Source organism: Peromyscus leucopus, chromosome 4 (assembly GCF_004664715.2).
Source record: "Peromyscus leucopus breed LL Stock chromosome 4, UCI_PerLeu_2.1, whole genome shotgun sequence".
Lineage (NCBI taxonomy): Eukaryota > Metazoa > Chordata > Mammalia > Rodentia > Cricetidae > Peromyscus > Peromyscus leucopus.
The window spans coordinates 95,822,876-95,838,306 of NC_051066.1; the positions used below are offsets into that span (position 1 = coordinate 95,822,876).

Genomic DNA, 15,431 nt, shown 5'->3' on the forward strand with positions numbered 1-15,431 from the left:
GTGTGTGTGTGTGTGTGTGTGTATACACACACACACACACACACATATACCTTTCCTGGATCTCGCTCTGTAGACCAGGCTGGCCTCGAACTCACAGAGATCCACCTGGCTCTGCCTCCCGAGTGCTGGGATTAAAGGCGTGCGCCACCACTGCCCGGCGAGACTGTATATTAATGTAGAAAAGACTCAAGGCTTTACTTTAAAATATTTCTTTTTCCTATGAGGGCTGATGTTTTTTAATACCAACCATATGCATATTCCTTGTACTGACAAATCCTAAGAAGCTAGCAAAAGCTGGTAGGACGAGTTAGTACAGGCAAAAAATAGAAGGCTCTTGTCAATCATAATTTTCAAGTAATGTAGTGTTCCTGTATATTCCTGACTTGTATATGGAAACTTCTTTTGCCTAACATTTTAGTGCTATGGTCTGTACTAAATTGCCTTCTTGAAACATTTGTTTTAGTTTAAAGTTCTGCAGTTGGTTTATAAAATTCCTTTTTTGCTGTTTCAGTTATCTTTAGGAATGTTAAGCAAAGTCTTCATTTTTATTCCTCTAACAGGAAATTGAGATATCTGGCTGAAGGCTGGCGTGAAGCTAGAGGATGGGGAGCTAATGCTTTAAAAAGAACCCATTTTGTCTCTCTATAATGCAGCTTTAATTAGAATTTAAAACAGCAGTAAAAGACAGTACTACTCTCATTTTTTGAAAAATGTGTTTAGATTTTAGAAATATGTAGTACTTAACTATCTCATAAAAGGACAGCCATAGAGCTGGAGCTGCTAAAGCAGGAAGAAATTGTAGAAGAAGGTTTGAAGGTGTGAATGGGGACGTAAGGGTATGTTTTGGGAATCTTGTGCTTCCCTTTTCATCTGTTTTTGTGATAAGGTTAGTGACTGCACTTTGTTTTTAATTTGTGGTTTTTTGAGACAGGGTCTCTATGTAGCCCTGGCTGTCCTGGAACTCACTATTGTAGATCAGCCTGGCCTCAAAGTCACAGAGATCCGCCTGCCTCTGCTTCCTTGGTGCTGGGATTAAATACATGTGCTACTTCACCCAGCTACCTCTTATTTTTTTTTTTTTAATGCCCTAAGAATTTAGATATATTGTGTAGCTTGAAGAAGTTTAGTCACAACACTCAGTTTTAATCTTTTTTTTTTTTTTTTTTTTTTTAAGAATTTTAAAGCTTTGCTTTGGGTTGAGGATAGTGTTTGATTTTTATGGGTAGTAATTGGCTCATGTAGGTGGGTTGTACCTTTAAGAAATTGATCCATTAGGCACAACTAATACTGATATAAGCACAGTCACTTAGTAGGAGTGCACAGTAAGAAAACTGAACATTTTTGACCTGCAAATTTTTATTTGCAGCGGCTCGGCCCTCTCCTGGTGGTGTGTTCACACAGTTTGTGATGAGCAAAGTTGGAGCCCTGCAGCAGAAGATACCCGGAGTTCGCACACCTCAACCCCTGACAGGGCCACAGAAGTTCAGTATCAGGCCTTCTCCAGTAATGGTTGTCACACCTGTGGTTTCTTCGGAGCCAGTTCAGGTGTGCAGCACTGTGACGGCTGCTGTCACTACTTCCCCTCAAGTGTTAGTAGAAAATGTCACTGCTGTGACATCTGTGACTGCTGTTTCTGATGTGGGAGCTAAAGAAGCTACTGGTTCTTCTGGTGCCTCTGCTGCTGGGGTTGTTGAGATCTCTGAAACTAGTAACACTACCCCTGTAACATCTACCCAGTCTACAGCCACTGTGAACCTTGTCAAAACTACTGGGATAACTACTAGTCCTGTGGCTTCGGTTGCATTTCCTAAGTCATTGGTAGCATCTCCAACCATAACTCTTCCTGTTGCTTCCACTGCCTCCACCTCCATAGCCATGGTTACCACAGCTGCATCTTCCTCCATAGTGACCACACCAACTTCATCGCTGAGTTCTGTACCTATTATACTCTCAGGAATTAATGGAAGCCCACCAGTGAGCCAGAGACCAGGTAAGGACTAGTTGTGTTCATCTTCTTTATTTTTATCTTTCTATCTAAATGTCTGTCTAAATAACTATATCTATCTATCTATCATGTATCTATATGTTGGTTTTTCTAAACAGGGTTTGTCTGTGTAGCCCTAGTTGTCCTGGAATTTGCTCTGTGGTCTAGGCTGGCCTTGAAATCAGAGATCAGCCTGCCTTGCTCCCAAGTGCTAGGATTAAAGGCATGTGCCATCACCACCTGGCTTCATCTGCTTCATTATAAAGCTATTTAATAGAATTTTCCAGTTGTAATAAAATGAGGAGTTTCCAGTTTTGACACTGTCATCTATAAACGTGATGGGTTGCATTCATATCTGTGTTGAGATGCATGCAGGCCACAGTTTAGACACGCCTGAATGCATTTTAGAGTACCTCGTATATGTTTCAGCCGTAGTATGATATTTTAACCTTTTTTTTCCTTTGGTTTTTCGAGACAGCGTGTCTCTGTGTAGCTTTACTCCTTTCCTAGAACTAGCTCTGTAGACCAGGCTGGCCTCGAACTCACAGAGATCCGCCTGGCTCTGCCTCCCGAGTGCTGGGATTAAAGGCGTGTGCCACCACCGTCCAGCCTATTTTAACGTTCTTAAAACCTTAGAATTCTGTAAAACTGAGCCCTGTTAGGGTTTTTATTTTTAATAACAGAGCTTAGGGCTGGTTGTAGGATTAGGAATGACCACTGACTATCTGTACAATTGTGTAGTCAGATTTCTTAATTACAAGAATCAACTGTCTTTTAGAGATAATCTGACTGATAGGTTGATAGGACTAGAATTTACCCCAGGAAGTACTAAAAACTCAAAAACATTAGAGTGGGATTGATTGCTGAAGGACATTAGATATGTAAATAGGACCAGAGCTCTGAGCCATTAGAACAGCCTTTAAAATGACATGGGAGAAAATACAACATGCTGTATGATGAAAGCTAGGGTTGTACGTCTTTAAGGAGGGAATTTCTTGTACAGCTGCTGGAGTGGATATTACTCTATTCTCCTCCCTCCCTCCCTCCCTCCCTCCCTCCCTCCCTCCCTCCCTCCCTTCCTGTCTATCTATCTACCTGAAAAAAAGTCATTGCATTTCTAAGAAAATGTACAGCAGTGACATTTTCTAAAATAGTATACTTACTTATTTTGATAATTTTTTCCCCCCAAGACAGGGTTTCTCTGTGTAACAGTCCTGGCTGTCCTGGATCTCACTTTGTAGACCAGGCTGGACTTGAACTCACTGAGATCCACCTGCCTCTGCCTCCCAAGTGCTGGGATTAAAGGTGTGTGCCACTACTGCCTGGCTTTATTTTGATAATTTTTTATAAATTCTTATTTTATGTGTATAGTGTTTTGCCTGCATGCATGTCTATGGACTACATACATGCAGTCTTCACAGAGGCTGGCCAGCCTGCCGGCCTGTCTTCCTTCCTTAAGACAAAGTCTCATATTCAATCTCAGCTTTCATTGTTATACTTTGTTGACAAAATAACCTGACCAAAAAGCAAATAACTGAAAAAGGGTTTATTTGGACTCACGGTTTTAAGGGTACAGTCTCAGGAAGGTCATGGCAACAGGAATATGAAATAGTGTGTCACTTGTGTCTGCAGCCAGGAACTTTCTACTTTCATACTATTCAGGACTTGACCCCATGGAATGGTGACATCCACATTCATGATGGGTTTTCCCTTCTTGGTTAAACCTCTATAGGAACACCCTCACAGATGTGCCCAGAGGCTATTCTCCCCAGTGATTCTAAATCCCATCAAGTTGACAGTCCAGGTGAACTGACACAGACATGACCAATAAAATAGAGATAAGGAGGAACTTTTTTATGTTTTTTAACTTATATGTTTGTCAACCTTTTAGTTTTTTTTCTCATTTTTAAAAATATGTTTTAGTTTATGTGAGTGTTTGCATGTATGCAAGTCTACCATGTGCTTGCAGTGCCCACAGGTGCCAGAAGAAGATAGTGGATCCCTAGGAATTGGAATTACAGACTGTTGTGAACCACCTTGTAGGTGCTAAGAACTGAACCTGGGTCCTTTGGAAGCAAAGCCAGTGCTCTTAACCATTGAGGCATCTCACCAGCCCCAAATTTAAATTGGCTTACGTTAAATGAGTTTAAAATGGTATACTTATCTATTTTGATAATTTAAAAAAATTTGTTTTTATTTGTATGTTTATTTTATGTATTCTTGTATGTCAGTGGACCATATGCATGCAGTGCTCACAGAAGCCAAAAGAGGGCATGGGATCCTCTGAACCCAGGTCCTCTGCAAGAGCAACAAGTGCTAAGCTCTCTCTCCAGCCCCTAATTTTTTATAGTAAATGCAACTAGCTAAAAATGTGATTCTGTTTCACACAAAAAGAAAAAATGCCCTGCAATACATTATTTTCCTAGCGTGTGTGAGGCTCTGAGTTCAAATTTCAATACTGCAGAAGAAAGATGGGTACTTTTTTCTTTATGTAATCAAAGGTTTAAAACTTAAATGGAAATTATTTTTCCATAAAATAACATTATTCTGTATCCACGTGCTACCTGAAATGTAAAATTAAGACATTTTATTTTTATTAATAGAGCTAACTTGGATAACTACTAGTTCTAAGGAAGTGCCATGTAGCCGGAATCTTAAAAGTTCTTATTGATAAAATCAAACCCGGAGCTAGGTATTGGGGTGAACTGGAAGATCAGAGAACAAGCCACAGCTGACCTCACCTGGTCAACTTCTCAGCTGGTCTTGTTTCATCAGACTGGAAGCTTCTGTGTCCTCATCCCAATGGCTCTCAGCTGAACTGCTGCTCGAAAGCCTGAAGCTTATCCAGCCAAATGCTGCTAGTTTCTGGTCCTCATGCCTTATATACCTTTCTGCTTTCTACCATCACTCCCTAGGATTAAAGGCTCGGCTTTCTGGGATTAAAGGCATGAGTCACCAAGCCTGGCTGTTTCCAATGTGGCCTTGAACTCACAGAGATCCCAGATGGATTTCTGCCTCTGGAATGCTAGGATTAAAGGCGTGTGCTATCACTGCCTAACTAGTGGCTTTTCTGTTCTCTGACCCCAGATAAGTTTATAAGGTACACAATATTTTGGGGAACACAATACCACCACAGTGCCATGGGTTTATTCTCAACTCATAAAAGGAATCTCATCTTAGACACTTTGTGGCTGACTTTTCATTTGTCCCCCTGCCCCCCTCTTTTTTTGGGCACATTTAAGTGAATAATCACATACTCAGAAGAGATAGTAAAGATTCTTTCTTAGTCCGAATGGAGTAAATTAGGCTTTGAACTAAAACTTGAAAAGTTAATGTGTTAGTGTGTTTCTTAGATCATATTAGGTGCTCCCTATTATGAATTACACGTGCTGGCAGGTAGAGCCAAGCCCCAGGGCGAGTGAGCGAGAGAGATGCCATGCAGACAGCACTCAGTGAAGAGTTTTATTTGGTGGGGGGAAGAGAGAGAGAGAGTGAGAAGGGCAAGGGGTTCGAGAGGTGCACACCTCATGGGAAAGCAGGAGAGAGAGAAGGAAGGGGCAGCATTTTCCCTTAAGAATAGGCTTTTAAATCAAGGCATAGGGTGGCACCAAAGGGCAGGATCAGAATATTAACACACACCCCACCCCGGCACCCCCCTGTAGAACAGGGTCTTACTGTGTATCCCTGGCTACTCTGAAACTTCGCCTCCCAAGTGGTGGAATCAAATATGCATGTTACCATGCCCAACTAGGTGCATTTTAAAAAATTATTTTGTGCGTATGGGTGTTTTGCCTGTGTGTGTCTGCACCACATGCATGCAATGCCCATGGAATCCAGAAGAGGATGTTGGATTCCCTTGGGAATGGAGATACAGATAGTTGTGAGAACCTGGGTTCTCTAGGAGAGCAGCCAGTGCTCTTAACATGAGCCATCTACATGCATGTTTAAAAAAGATGTGTGTACCTTTATGCTTGTATCATTAGAAGCTAGGAGAGGCTTTTGATTCCTTAGAGTTGGAGTTACAGGCAGTTTGTGGTCTTCCCAACATGTTTGCCAGGAACTTAACTTCTTCTGCTAGAGCAACAATCTCTGAGCAGTTTCTCTAGCTCTCAGGTGCATGTTTTTGTTCAAATTGCATAGTATTATTTTCACAGACAATAAAATAGCAAACTTGAGATAGATATCAGCCATGCCAGATAAGTGTACTAATTTGAACTAATATTAGATCAGTTTTGTTTGTACTTATTATTAGCATAATACCCATCTCTTTACCCCAGAACTCTAAAATATTATCTTTTCTCAGCTTGTATTTCTGAACAGCTCTTCTAAACATTAAATCTTATTTGATACTGTTAATGGCTTGGAATGTCTTGGTTTTTTTTTTTGTTTGTTTTTTTTTTTTTTTTTTTTTTGACAGGGTTTCTCTGTGTACCCCTGGCTGTCCTGGAACTCGCTCTGTAGACCAATCTGGCCTTGACTCACAGATCCACCTACCTCTGCCTCCCAAGTGCCAGGACTAAAGGCGTGCGTCATCACTGGAAAATGTGATTTCTTTTGGTTTTTCGAGACAAGGTTTCTCTGTAGTTTTGGTGCCTGTCCTGCATCTCGCTCTGTAGATCAGGCTGGCCTTGAACTCAGAGATCCGCCTGGCTCTGCCTCACAGCTGGGAGTGCTGGGATTAAAGGCGTGTGCCACCGCGGGGGGGGGGGGGGGGCTGAGGGGGATATATAGGAAATGTGATTTCTAAAATGATGATAATAATAATAATGAAGATCCGGGTGTGGCGGTGCATACCTTAAATTGGCTCTCAGGGCAGAGAGAGGCATGTCCTTTGAGCTTGAGGCCAACCTATTCTCCTTAGCAAGTTCCAGGACAGTCAGGACTACATAGAGAGACCCTGTCTCAAAATTTAAAAAAAAAATTATATTCTTAACTATAAATAGTATACTATAGAGGGACAGAATTTCATTAACTTTGTGATTCAAGTTAGACATTACTTGCAGTATTTTTAGATCTAACGTCATCAATATTTTTACCGATTTATTCTGAAAGATAAATTCTGATAGTAGCTTCTCACTTTTCTGTTTTTCAGAAAATACCCCTCAAATTCCAGTGACTACTCCTCCACAGATCTCTCCTAACAATGTGAAACGTACTGGACCTCGATTGTTGTTGATTCCAGTACAGCAGGGTTCTCCTACACTTAGACCAGTCCCAAACGCACAACTTCAGGGACAGCGGATGGTCTTACAACCTGTTAGGAGTCCAAGTGGAATGAACCTATTCAGGCACCCCAATGGGCAGATTGTCCAACTCCTACCTTTACATCAGATTCGAGGCTCTAATACCCAACCCAGCTTACAGCCTGTGGTGTTTCGGAACCCAGGTATTAAATTAGAGGTCTTTCTGATGGGTTTTATTGTTGAATCACTTGACCATGTGAAGTGTTTGGTATACTAGAATTTTTCTTACTCAGTTTCTTAAGTGGGAATCATACCTTGAAAGACTTGATGAGATGAGCAGTGGTGATTTAAGTTCTTTCTTTTTCTTACCAGGATCTGTGGTGGGAATCCGACTACCAGCTCCTTCCAAATCTTCTGAGACTCCATCATCTTCTACTTCGTCCTCTGCCTTCTCTGTCATGAGTCCTGTAATACAGGCTGTTGGGTCTTCTCCGACAGTAAATGTCATTACTCAGGCACCTTCATTGGTTTCCGGTGGATCTAGTTTTGTCTCTCAGGCTGGTACACTGACCCTGAGGATTTCTCCTCCTGAACCTCAAAACTTTGCAAGTAAAACAGCCTCTGATAGCAAAATAACACCCAGCACTGGAGGGCAGCCTGTTGGAACTGCTAGTCTCATTCCTCTGCAGTCAGGTAGCTTTGCCTTGTTGCAGCTCCCAGGACAAAAGCCTGTTTCTAGCTCCATTCTTCAGCAGGTTGCTTCCCTTCAGGTAAAAAAGGAATCTCAGAATGCAGACCAGAAAGATGAAATAAACTCCATCAAAAGAGAGGAGGAAACTAAGAAAGCTCTAACATTAAATGAAGAAGCTGTAGACACCGAGGCTGATAGAATCAAGCAAAACTCAGGAATTATTGCCTCAGAAGATACCTTGAATGATTCATTGGAGGATGGGGGTGATCTTTTGGATGAAGAAACACTTACAGAAGATGCCAGACCTTATGAACACTCTTTGAGCACTGGGTCTCACACAGATGAAGACAAAGATGGTGATGAAGAATCTGGGAACAGGAATCGGAACAGTCCAAAGGGAAAACAGACTGTTCCAAAGGTTAGGAATATTTCTGAAAAGGTCCAGCGTGTCAGTAAAGTACGGCCTCAAAAATGTGCTGAGGTGAAGATGGAACAGCAGCAAGGATCAGATAATCCAGAGGACCCAGATGAGTTTCTATTCATCCCTAAGGAAGAAAGTAACTTTGAACTACCAGGGAGCCAAGTTAAGGAACAGCAATCTAATTCACAGGCAGAGGCCAAGAAGGATTGTGAAGACTCTCTGGGGAAGGACAGTCTTGCAGAGAGATGGAGAAAACATTTGAAGGGCCCCTTAACTCAGAAGTACATTGGAATTTCACAAGAATATAAGAAAGAGGCAGACATGCAGTTATTTACAGAAACAAAGCCATGTCAAGAAAATTCTGAACAAGACATCTCTGACTTACTTGGAAAAAGTGGAACTACTGAGAATGATGGAATGTTAAAAACTGAGGATAGTTCTTGGAATAGCATTTCTAGTTCTGCAGCCTTCTCTATTATTCCTAGGAGAGCTACAAAAGGAAGAAGAGGGAGCAGACGTTTTCAGGATCACTTTCTGCTCCCAAGAGAACAGATCAAACCAAAGCAAGAGACGAGGGGTGGGAGAAGCAGTGCTGGCTTGACTGCTGTGGATTTGGAAGAGGAGGACGAGGAAGACGAGAATGAGAAAACCGATGATTCTGTTGATGAGATTGTGGATGTTGTTTCTGGCTACCAGAGTGAGGAGGTTGATGTAGAAAAGGTGGTGAGCCCATTTTTGTTGTGACTGAAACCTCATGGATTTAAATGATTAGAGAGAGTAGCTTTTCCTAGACTATCACTAAGACCTGATATATTAGTTTGGGTGCTTAAGTTTAGATCATTATTAAATGAGTAGTGTTTAAGGCAACACTATCTTGCTTGTTACTGTTATAAAGGTGGCTTGATCCTTTGGAGTATAGATGGTATAGAGTGCCTACCAAGTTGAATTTTAAAAAAAGATATCTTACATCTTTTAAATCCCTGTAGTTTCTGTCGCATTGTCTGTGATGTGGTTGACACTTACCTTATACAGATAAAATAAGAAACAGTGAACGGGGGATCTTAGATATAGAGAAGAAGGAGCTTACCTATTTAGAGGGAAATTTTTTTTCAAGAGAAAAACTGCAAAGTATCTGGTACTTTAATTGACTTATAAATAAGGATACAGCTCTAAAATTGGATTATTTATATATACATTTGCCTTATACTTTTCCTGTAGGCTAATCCTTTTCAAGGACATAAATCCAAGAATATGGGGTTTGCAAGATTCTTTTATAGATCTTTTTTTTTTTTTTTTTTTTTTTTTTTTGAGACAGGGTTTCTCTGTGTAGCTTTGCGCCTTTCCTAGAACTCACTTAGCCACTGCTACTCTAGCTTTTGATTATAAGTCTCCTTTTTTAGTCATTCTGGGTAAACATTACGTGAACAGACAAAAACGAAACAGTCTAATAAGTAAAACTAGCTCTCAGTGGAACTGACTTTGCAGAGCCTCTAGAATGCCGTAATCTTACAGGGACCCTTACTTGAATGTACTAATAATCTAACAGAAAAGTTTACGCTGACTTCTTAAAAAAAAACAACCACCACAACTGTGAATGATCTCTAAAATATAAACTCTGTATCATATTTACATGCATGTACTATGTCCAGATTTTCTTTACACTTACTACTAGACTTGTATTTGAATGATATGAGGAATTATCTACTTTGTCTTCTATTGAGATTATTGGATATTATTTACAAAGCCTGCAGTTGAAATCATGAAATAGATGAGTGTGAGGTGCAGGCCTATGATCCTGTCAGTGAGGAAGTAGAGGCAGGAGGATTGCCGGTTTGAGGCTCTCCTGAACTACATGGCACACCCTGTGTCATAAATCTGAAGTAGGCACACACTCTTCAGTTCAAGTATTATAAATCAAACCTATATTAGTAACTTTAGATTCTGTTCATTTTTGTACCATAGGGGTAATTATAATATACATTGTCTAAATTTAACATATATTTCTTAAATTATGCTTAAGTTGAAGTGGGCACTATAATGATAGCTTGCATTTAGTGTCTATTAGCCTTATGGAGCCTTTAATTTGGAGGTGATTTTTCCAAAATTATAAATGTGAGAATTTTAATAAGGTGATTGGGATACCTTGTTTTGAATTATGCCTCTGAAGTGTAGTGCAAATATATATAAAGATAGCACTTTTTTAGTTTCTGGCATAGTGAGCACTACTTTTAAAGATGGACTTGAAAATATCTGCCTGCCTCGCATCATATGTATAACTCTGGAAAAGAATTCAATGAATTTCTGTGATAGGTGCTCAGTTTTATTCATTTGCCTCTGTTCTGGAAATAGAAGGAACTACACTTGGGATTACTTTTGAAAACTGAAGTTCTTCAAAAGTTCTTATTCTGTCAAGTTGTATCCCATTTCCATGTCTGCCTTACATTAATGTGTGTTGATTTATGGGCATTTGATCAGATATTAGTTATGAAGCCCCCTTAAAACAGGATATTCTGTGGGTTTGGGGGGATGAGGGGTTAGTGTTAGGTATTAAACCCAGGGCCTCACCATGTAAGATTTTATTTAGCTGGGTGGTGGTGGCACACACCTTTAATCCCAGCACTCAGGAGACAGAACCAGGCAGCTCTCTGTGAGTGCAAGGTCAGCCTGGTCTACAGAGCAAGCGAGATCCAGGACAGGCACCAAAACTACACAGAGAAACCCTGTCTTGAAAAGAAAAAAAAAAAAAAAAAAAAAAAAAAATTAAAGCCTTAATGCATCATACATGAATGCTATCCTCTAGAAATATCAAAGCATCAAATATAGCCTCCTAGAAACTCTGCCCAGCCTAAGGTTAATGATACCTGTTTAACATACATCTATTACTTAACATAGTTGTTGATGTTAGCTCTAATCGTGTTATCTTTTTTACTTCATTTCTTTTTGTGATTAACAAGCTTAGGGTTGTTAGTACTCATGGTAGATAACTATTTGGAACTAGTTGGTTTAATGAGGGAGAATGCATTTGAAAAGTTTAGGTATGTGTGTCTCCCAATACATTATTTACTGTTGTAATAATATATTTCAGAATAACTATGTAGACTATATTGAGGATGATGAGCAGGTGGATGTTGAGACTATAGAAGAGCTCTCAGAGGAAATTAACGTTGCCTACAAGAAGACCACAGTAACTCACACACAGTCCTTCAAACAGCCGTAAGTCATATTTACCTTTGGATTATTGTTTGGAACCAGAAACAAAACTAAACACTTCATTTAAAACCTCAGGCCACAAACCCACTTCCATTATTCCCTTAGAGTTTGTTGGTTTGTTTTTTGTCTCTCTTTTCTCCTGGGTAGTTTAGATGAGACATTGAAATAAGGAAGTCATTTACTTGCGTTGGCCTTTGCCAGCAGGTAGCATATTAATGTGGGTAACATACTGTTAGAGGCTGGTACACTTGTGTTAAAATACTAGTTTTGACTGTAGTACCTGGGAGACAGAGGTAGAGACAGGCAATCTCTTGAGTTTGAGGCTAGACTGGTCTGTATAGAGAGTTCTAGATCAACCAGAGCTATACAGTGAGACCCTGTTTAAAATAAAAATAAGTAAAAAAAAATGAAATACTAGTTTTGATAGTATATAGGTATCTAACCTGGACAAGTTTATAATTTCTTTGAACCAATATGCCCTCCATTTAGAGTTTTCATTTAGAGTCAGCTAGTATGAGTTGGCTACTCAGCAAAAGTTAGTTCTTTTATATTTTACTAATAAAGCATTAAAATTATAAATTTAGTTACTGTACTAGCTGAACAAGTGGAATACAGGTATAAAATTCTTCCTACCTATTCCACTGATAAAAGGCACAGGATCTTGCTGCGGTATGTTATCTATTCTTGTGTTAGGAAGCTCTGTAGGAATTAGGGATTGGCATGTAAGAGGACAGGAAGGAAGATGCAGCTTCTCTTGTCTTGTTTCCTAAGGCAGTCTCCTAAGTGACTGTCTTCATTCCAGAGCTGTTTACAGGTTCCTTCAGTTACCTGTTGATTAAAGTGAAAGAGTTTAAATCCCTTAAAACTTAATTATATTTACTGAGTTCAATAGTATTTCAGACACCTAGATAGGAAAGGTCTACATTTTAAACACATTACTAAAAACAAAAAAGAATAATGTAATCTTAAAAATAACTATTTTTTTTAACCATTTTCAACAGTGACAAGAATAAAAGCTTTCTGTGATTAATATAGCCCCATAGGCTATAAATATTTAAAAAGAAATCACTGACAGTGCATATACTATTCTTACACTGTGATTCATGAAGTGAATTTTGATGTGCATGGAAATTCTTACATCTCAAAATGGGTTTGGGCTGCCGTGGTGGCTCATACCTATACTAGAAAGAGGATCATTGCTAGTTCCAGGCCAGCAGGGGTACATAGTGATACTTTTGAAATGATTGCAACCATATATGTATTTCTATAATATAGTAACAAGCTATGTAAGGCTTGAAGAAAATTACATTGAGAGACATTGAAGAATTCAGTAAGTAGCTATGCCATGTTATTAGGTTGGAATAATAAAGAGCCAAGAATAACCACTATATAAAGAACACAAACTATAAAAGAACAGAAATTAAATTTAAAGACAGAAACAGATCTCTGAGTTTGAGGCCAGCTTGAATCCACATAGCAAGTTCAGAACAGTTAGGAGTTGACAATGAGATCCTGCCAATAAATAAACAAACAAACAAATAAGTGAATGAAAAACAGTAATTCATAATTTTAGTGACTATTTGGACACTAGAGATAAAATGAACTGTTGAATAAATTGTTGCCATCTAGTATACCTAGGAGAAAAGAAATGGTTGTAATTTAGGATGTTTGAAGTGATACAGTTTCACAACAGGTGTGAAAGAGATTGATGTATTGGATTTCAGTAAAACATTAAAATTACTTTCTTTTATCTAGGTGTCATAGCCAAATCTCTGCAGATGAAAAAGCTTCTGAAAAGAGTCGAAAGGTATTTCAAATGTATTTAATATAATTTTTTAATAAAATCAGTAACATTTGTTTTATGATTGAAACATAAGATCTATTAGTTGATTTTTTTTTAAAGGACTATTTTAATTTATTAAAATTAACTTTCCCATCTTTACAGAATTATGCTACCTGCTCCTCTCTTTTCTTAATTCTACTCCTCTCAGAGGATAGAATAAATTTGGAGGATGTTAAATAAAATAATGGATATAGTTTATGAAAGTAGATCTGTTTATCTGAAAGCAAAATACCCATACATATAAAGGAAAATAATTTAATAATAATTTTTAAAATTAAGACATTTATAACCCAAGAGTAAAATATGTAAGATTTAATATCAAAATCCATCTTCTTCCACCCCAGGCAGGGCTTCTCTGTGTATCTCTAGCTGTCCTGGAACTTTGTAGACCCTGGCCTCGAACACATAGAGATCTGCCTCCTCTGCCTCCTGAGTGCTGGGATTAAAAGAGTGTGCCACCATGCCTGGTTTAATATCAATTCTTTAAAAATGTGCAAAAAGGAAGAATAGAAAGAAACAGACATTGATAACCATTTTATAAAGCAATGTTATATTCATGTTGCTCAAGGATCATTAGAAAAGCTAGAGTTAGAAACTGTATTTAGATAGAGTGCTGAGATACACAAGAGTAATGTGAACAAAATCCTTTTATGCATAGGAAGAAATCAGTTGAGATCATTGGCAACAGCACAAATAAGCTTATATTATTACTTAAGAATTGAAAGAAGCCACACAAACATGTAACACATTGTCATTCCTGCTAGAGTTGAAGGGCATATTTCCAGTTTATTATAAGCTTGACATGTGTTTACAACTCTATATATTGTCAGTAACTTCTTTTTTAAAAAATACATTTTAGGGCTGGAGAGTTGGCTCAGCGGTATGTACTGTTTTTCCAGAGGACCCAAGTTTGGGTCCCAGCACCCTTGTCAGGCTTACAACCAGTTGTAGCTTGAGCTCAGTGGGGATCTGATGATTCTGGCCTCTGCTGGCACCTGTACTCAGGTTCACAAGCCCATACAAAGACACAAACACATGTGTGCATAATTAAAAAAATAAATCTTAAAGAAAAAAATAAATTTAAGCCAGGCAGTGGTGGTGCATGCCTCTAATTCCAGTACTCAGGAGGCAAAGGCAAGCGGATTTCTGACTTCAAGGTCAGCCTGGTCTGCAGAGCGAGTCCCAGGACAGCCAGAGCTACACAGAAAAACCGTGTCTTGAAAAACCAAAAAATAAATAGATAAATAAATTAATGAGTAAATTTAAAATTGAAGTAAAATAACTACGACAAATGAGACTTTAAGGTATGCTGAGAGTCAAGAAAGACCTCTCTGAAAAAATACACAGTGGTAGCATTGATTGGGAGGGACAGGGATAAGGAGTCCAAGTCAGACCAAAGCCTAAGCAGTTTAGGCAAGGAAGTCTCACAGTTAGAAATGGCTAAAGAAGCTGGTTTGATGGCTCAGCCCCAAGCCTGATGACCTGAGTTTAGCCATAGGATCTACGTGTTGGAAGGAGAGAACTGACTCCTGAAAGTTGTCTTCTGATTTCTACATGTGCAGTATGTCATATGCTTGCCCTCACTACCACAAATAAGTGTAATTTTGTTTTCTTTTTTCAAGAAAGTACTAGAGAGCAAGTTTATTTAGAAGAGAATAACAGCAGCCAGGCAGTAGTGGTGCACACCCTTTATCTCAGCACTCAGGAGGCAGAGGCAGGCTGATCTTTGTGAGTTAAAGGCCAGCCTGGTCTACAGAGTGAGTTCCAGGACAGCCAGGGCTACACAGAGAACCCTGTTGTGGGGGTGGGTGGGGTGGGGGAGAGAAGAAAGTGGCAGTTGATTCTTTCCCAAATTGTGAAAGTCCTTTTGTGTATGGGGGTGGGGGTGGAGGAGGTTTGTGCTTGCCACATGTGGAGGCCAGACGTGGATGTTGTCTTCTGTGTCTCCACCTTATTTTTTGAGATAAGGTCTCATTAAACCTGGAATTCACTGTTGGAGCTAGGCTGGCTGACTGACTTTTAACACCCACCCCCCACCCCACGCCACCCCCAATCTGCCTGTCTCTACTTGTCCAGTGCTGGGGCTACAAAGGCCCACT

The 15,431-nt window shown here is 39.4% G+C and overlaps 1 protein-coding gene across 13 annotated transcripts in view; it reads left to right on the forward strand.

Annotated features, from left to right (window-relative positions):
• Mga (MAX dimerization protein MGA) overlaps positions 1–15,431 on the forward strand; it is an 83,420-nt gene that overhangs the window by 57,111 nt on the left and 10,878 nt on the right. For 11 of the 13 annotated variants that reach the window (XM_037205128.1, XM_037205129.1, XM_037205131.1 and 8 more), the window contains 5 exons: positions 1,367–1,990; positions 7,077–7,370; positions 7,540–9,002; positions 11,365–11,492; positions 13,245–13,296. In XM_037205128.1, the coding sequence (XP_037061023.1) occupies positions 1,367–1,990; positions 7,077–7,370; positions 7,540–9,002; positions 11,365–11,492; positions 13,245–13,296 (2,561 nt within the window). The remainder of the gene's footprint in view (positions 1–1,366; positions 1,991–7,076; positions 7,371–7,539; positions 9,003–11,364; positions 11,493–13,244; positions 13,297–15,431) is intronic. The other 2 variants (XM_028854445.2, XM_028854460.2) reach the window with 1 other exon arrangement.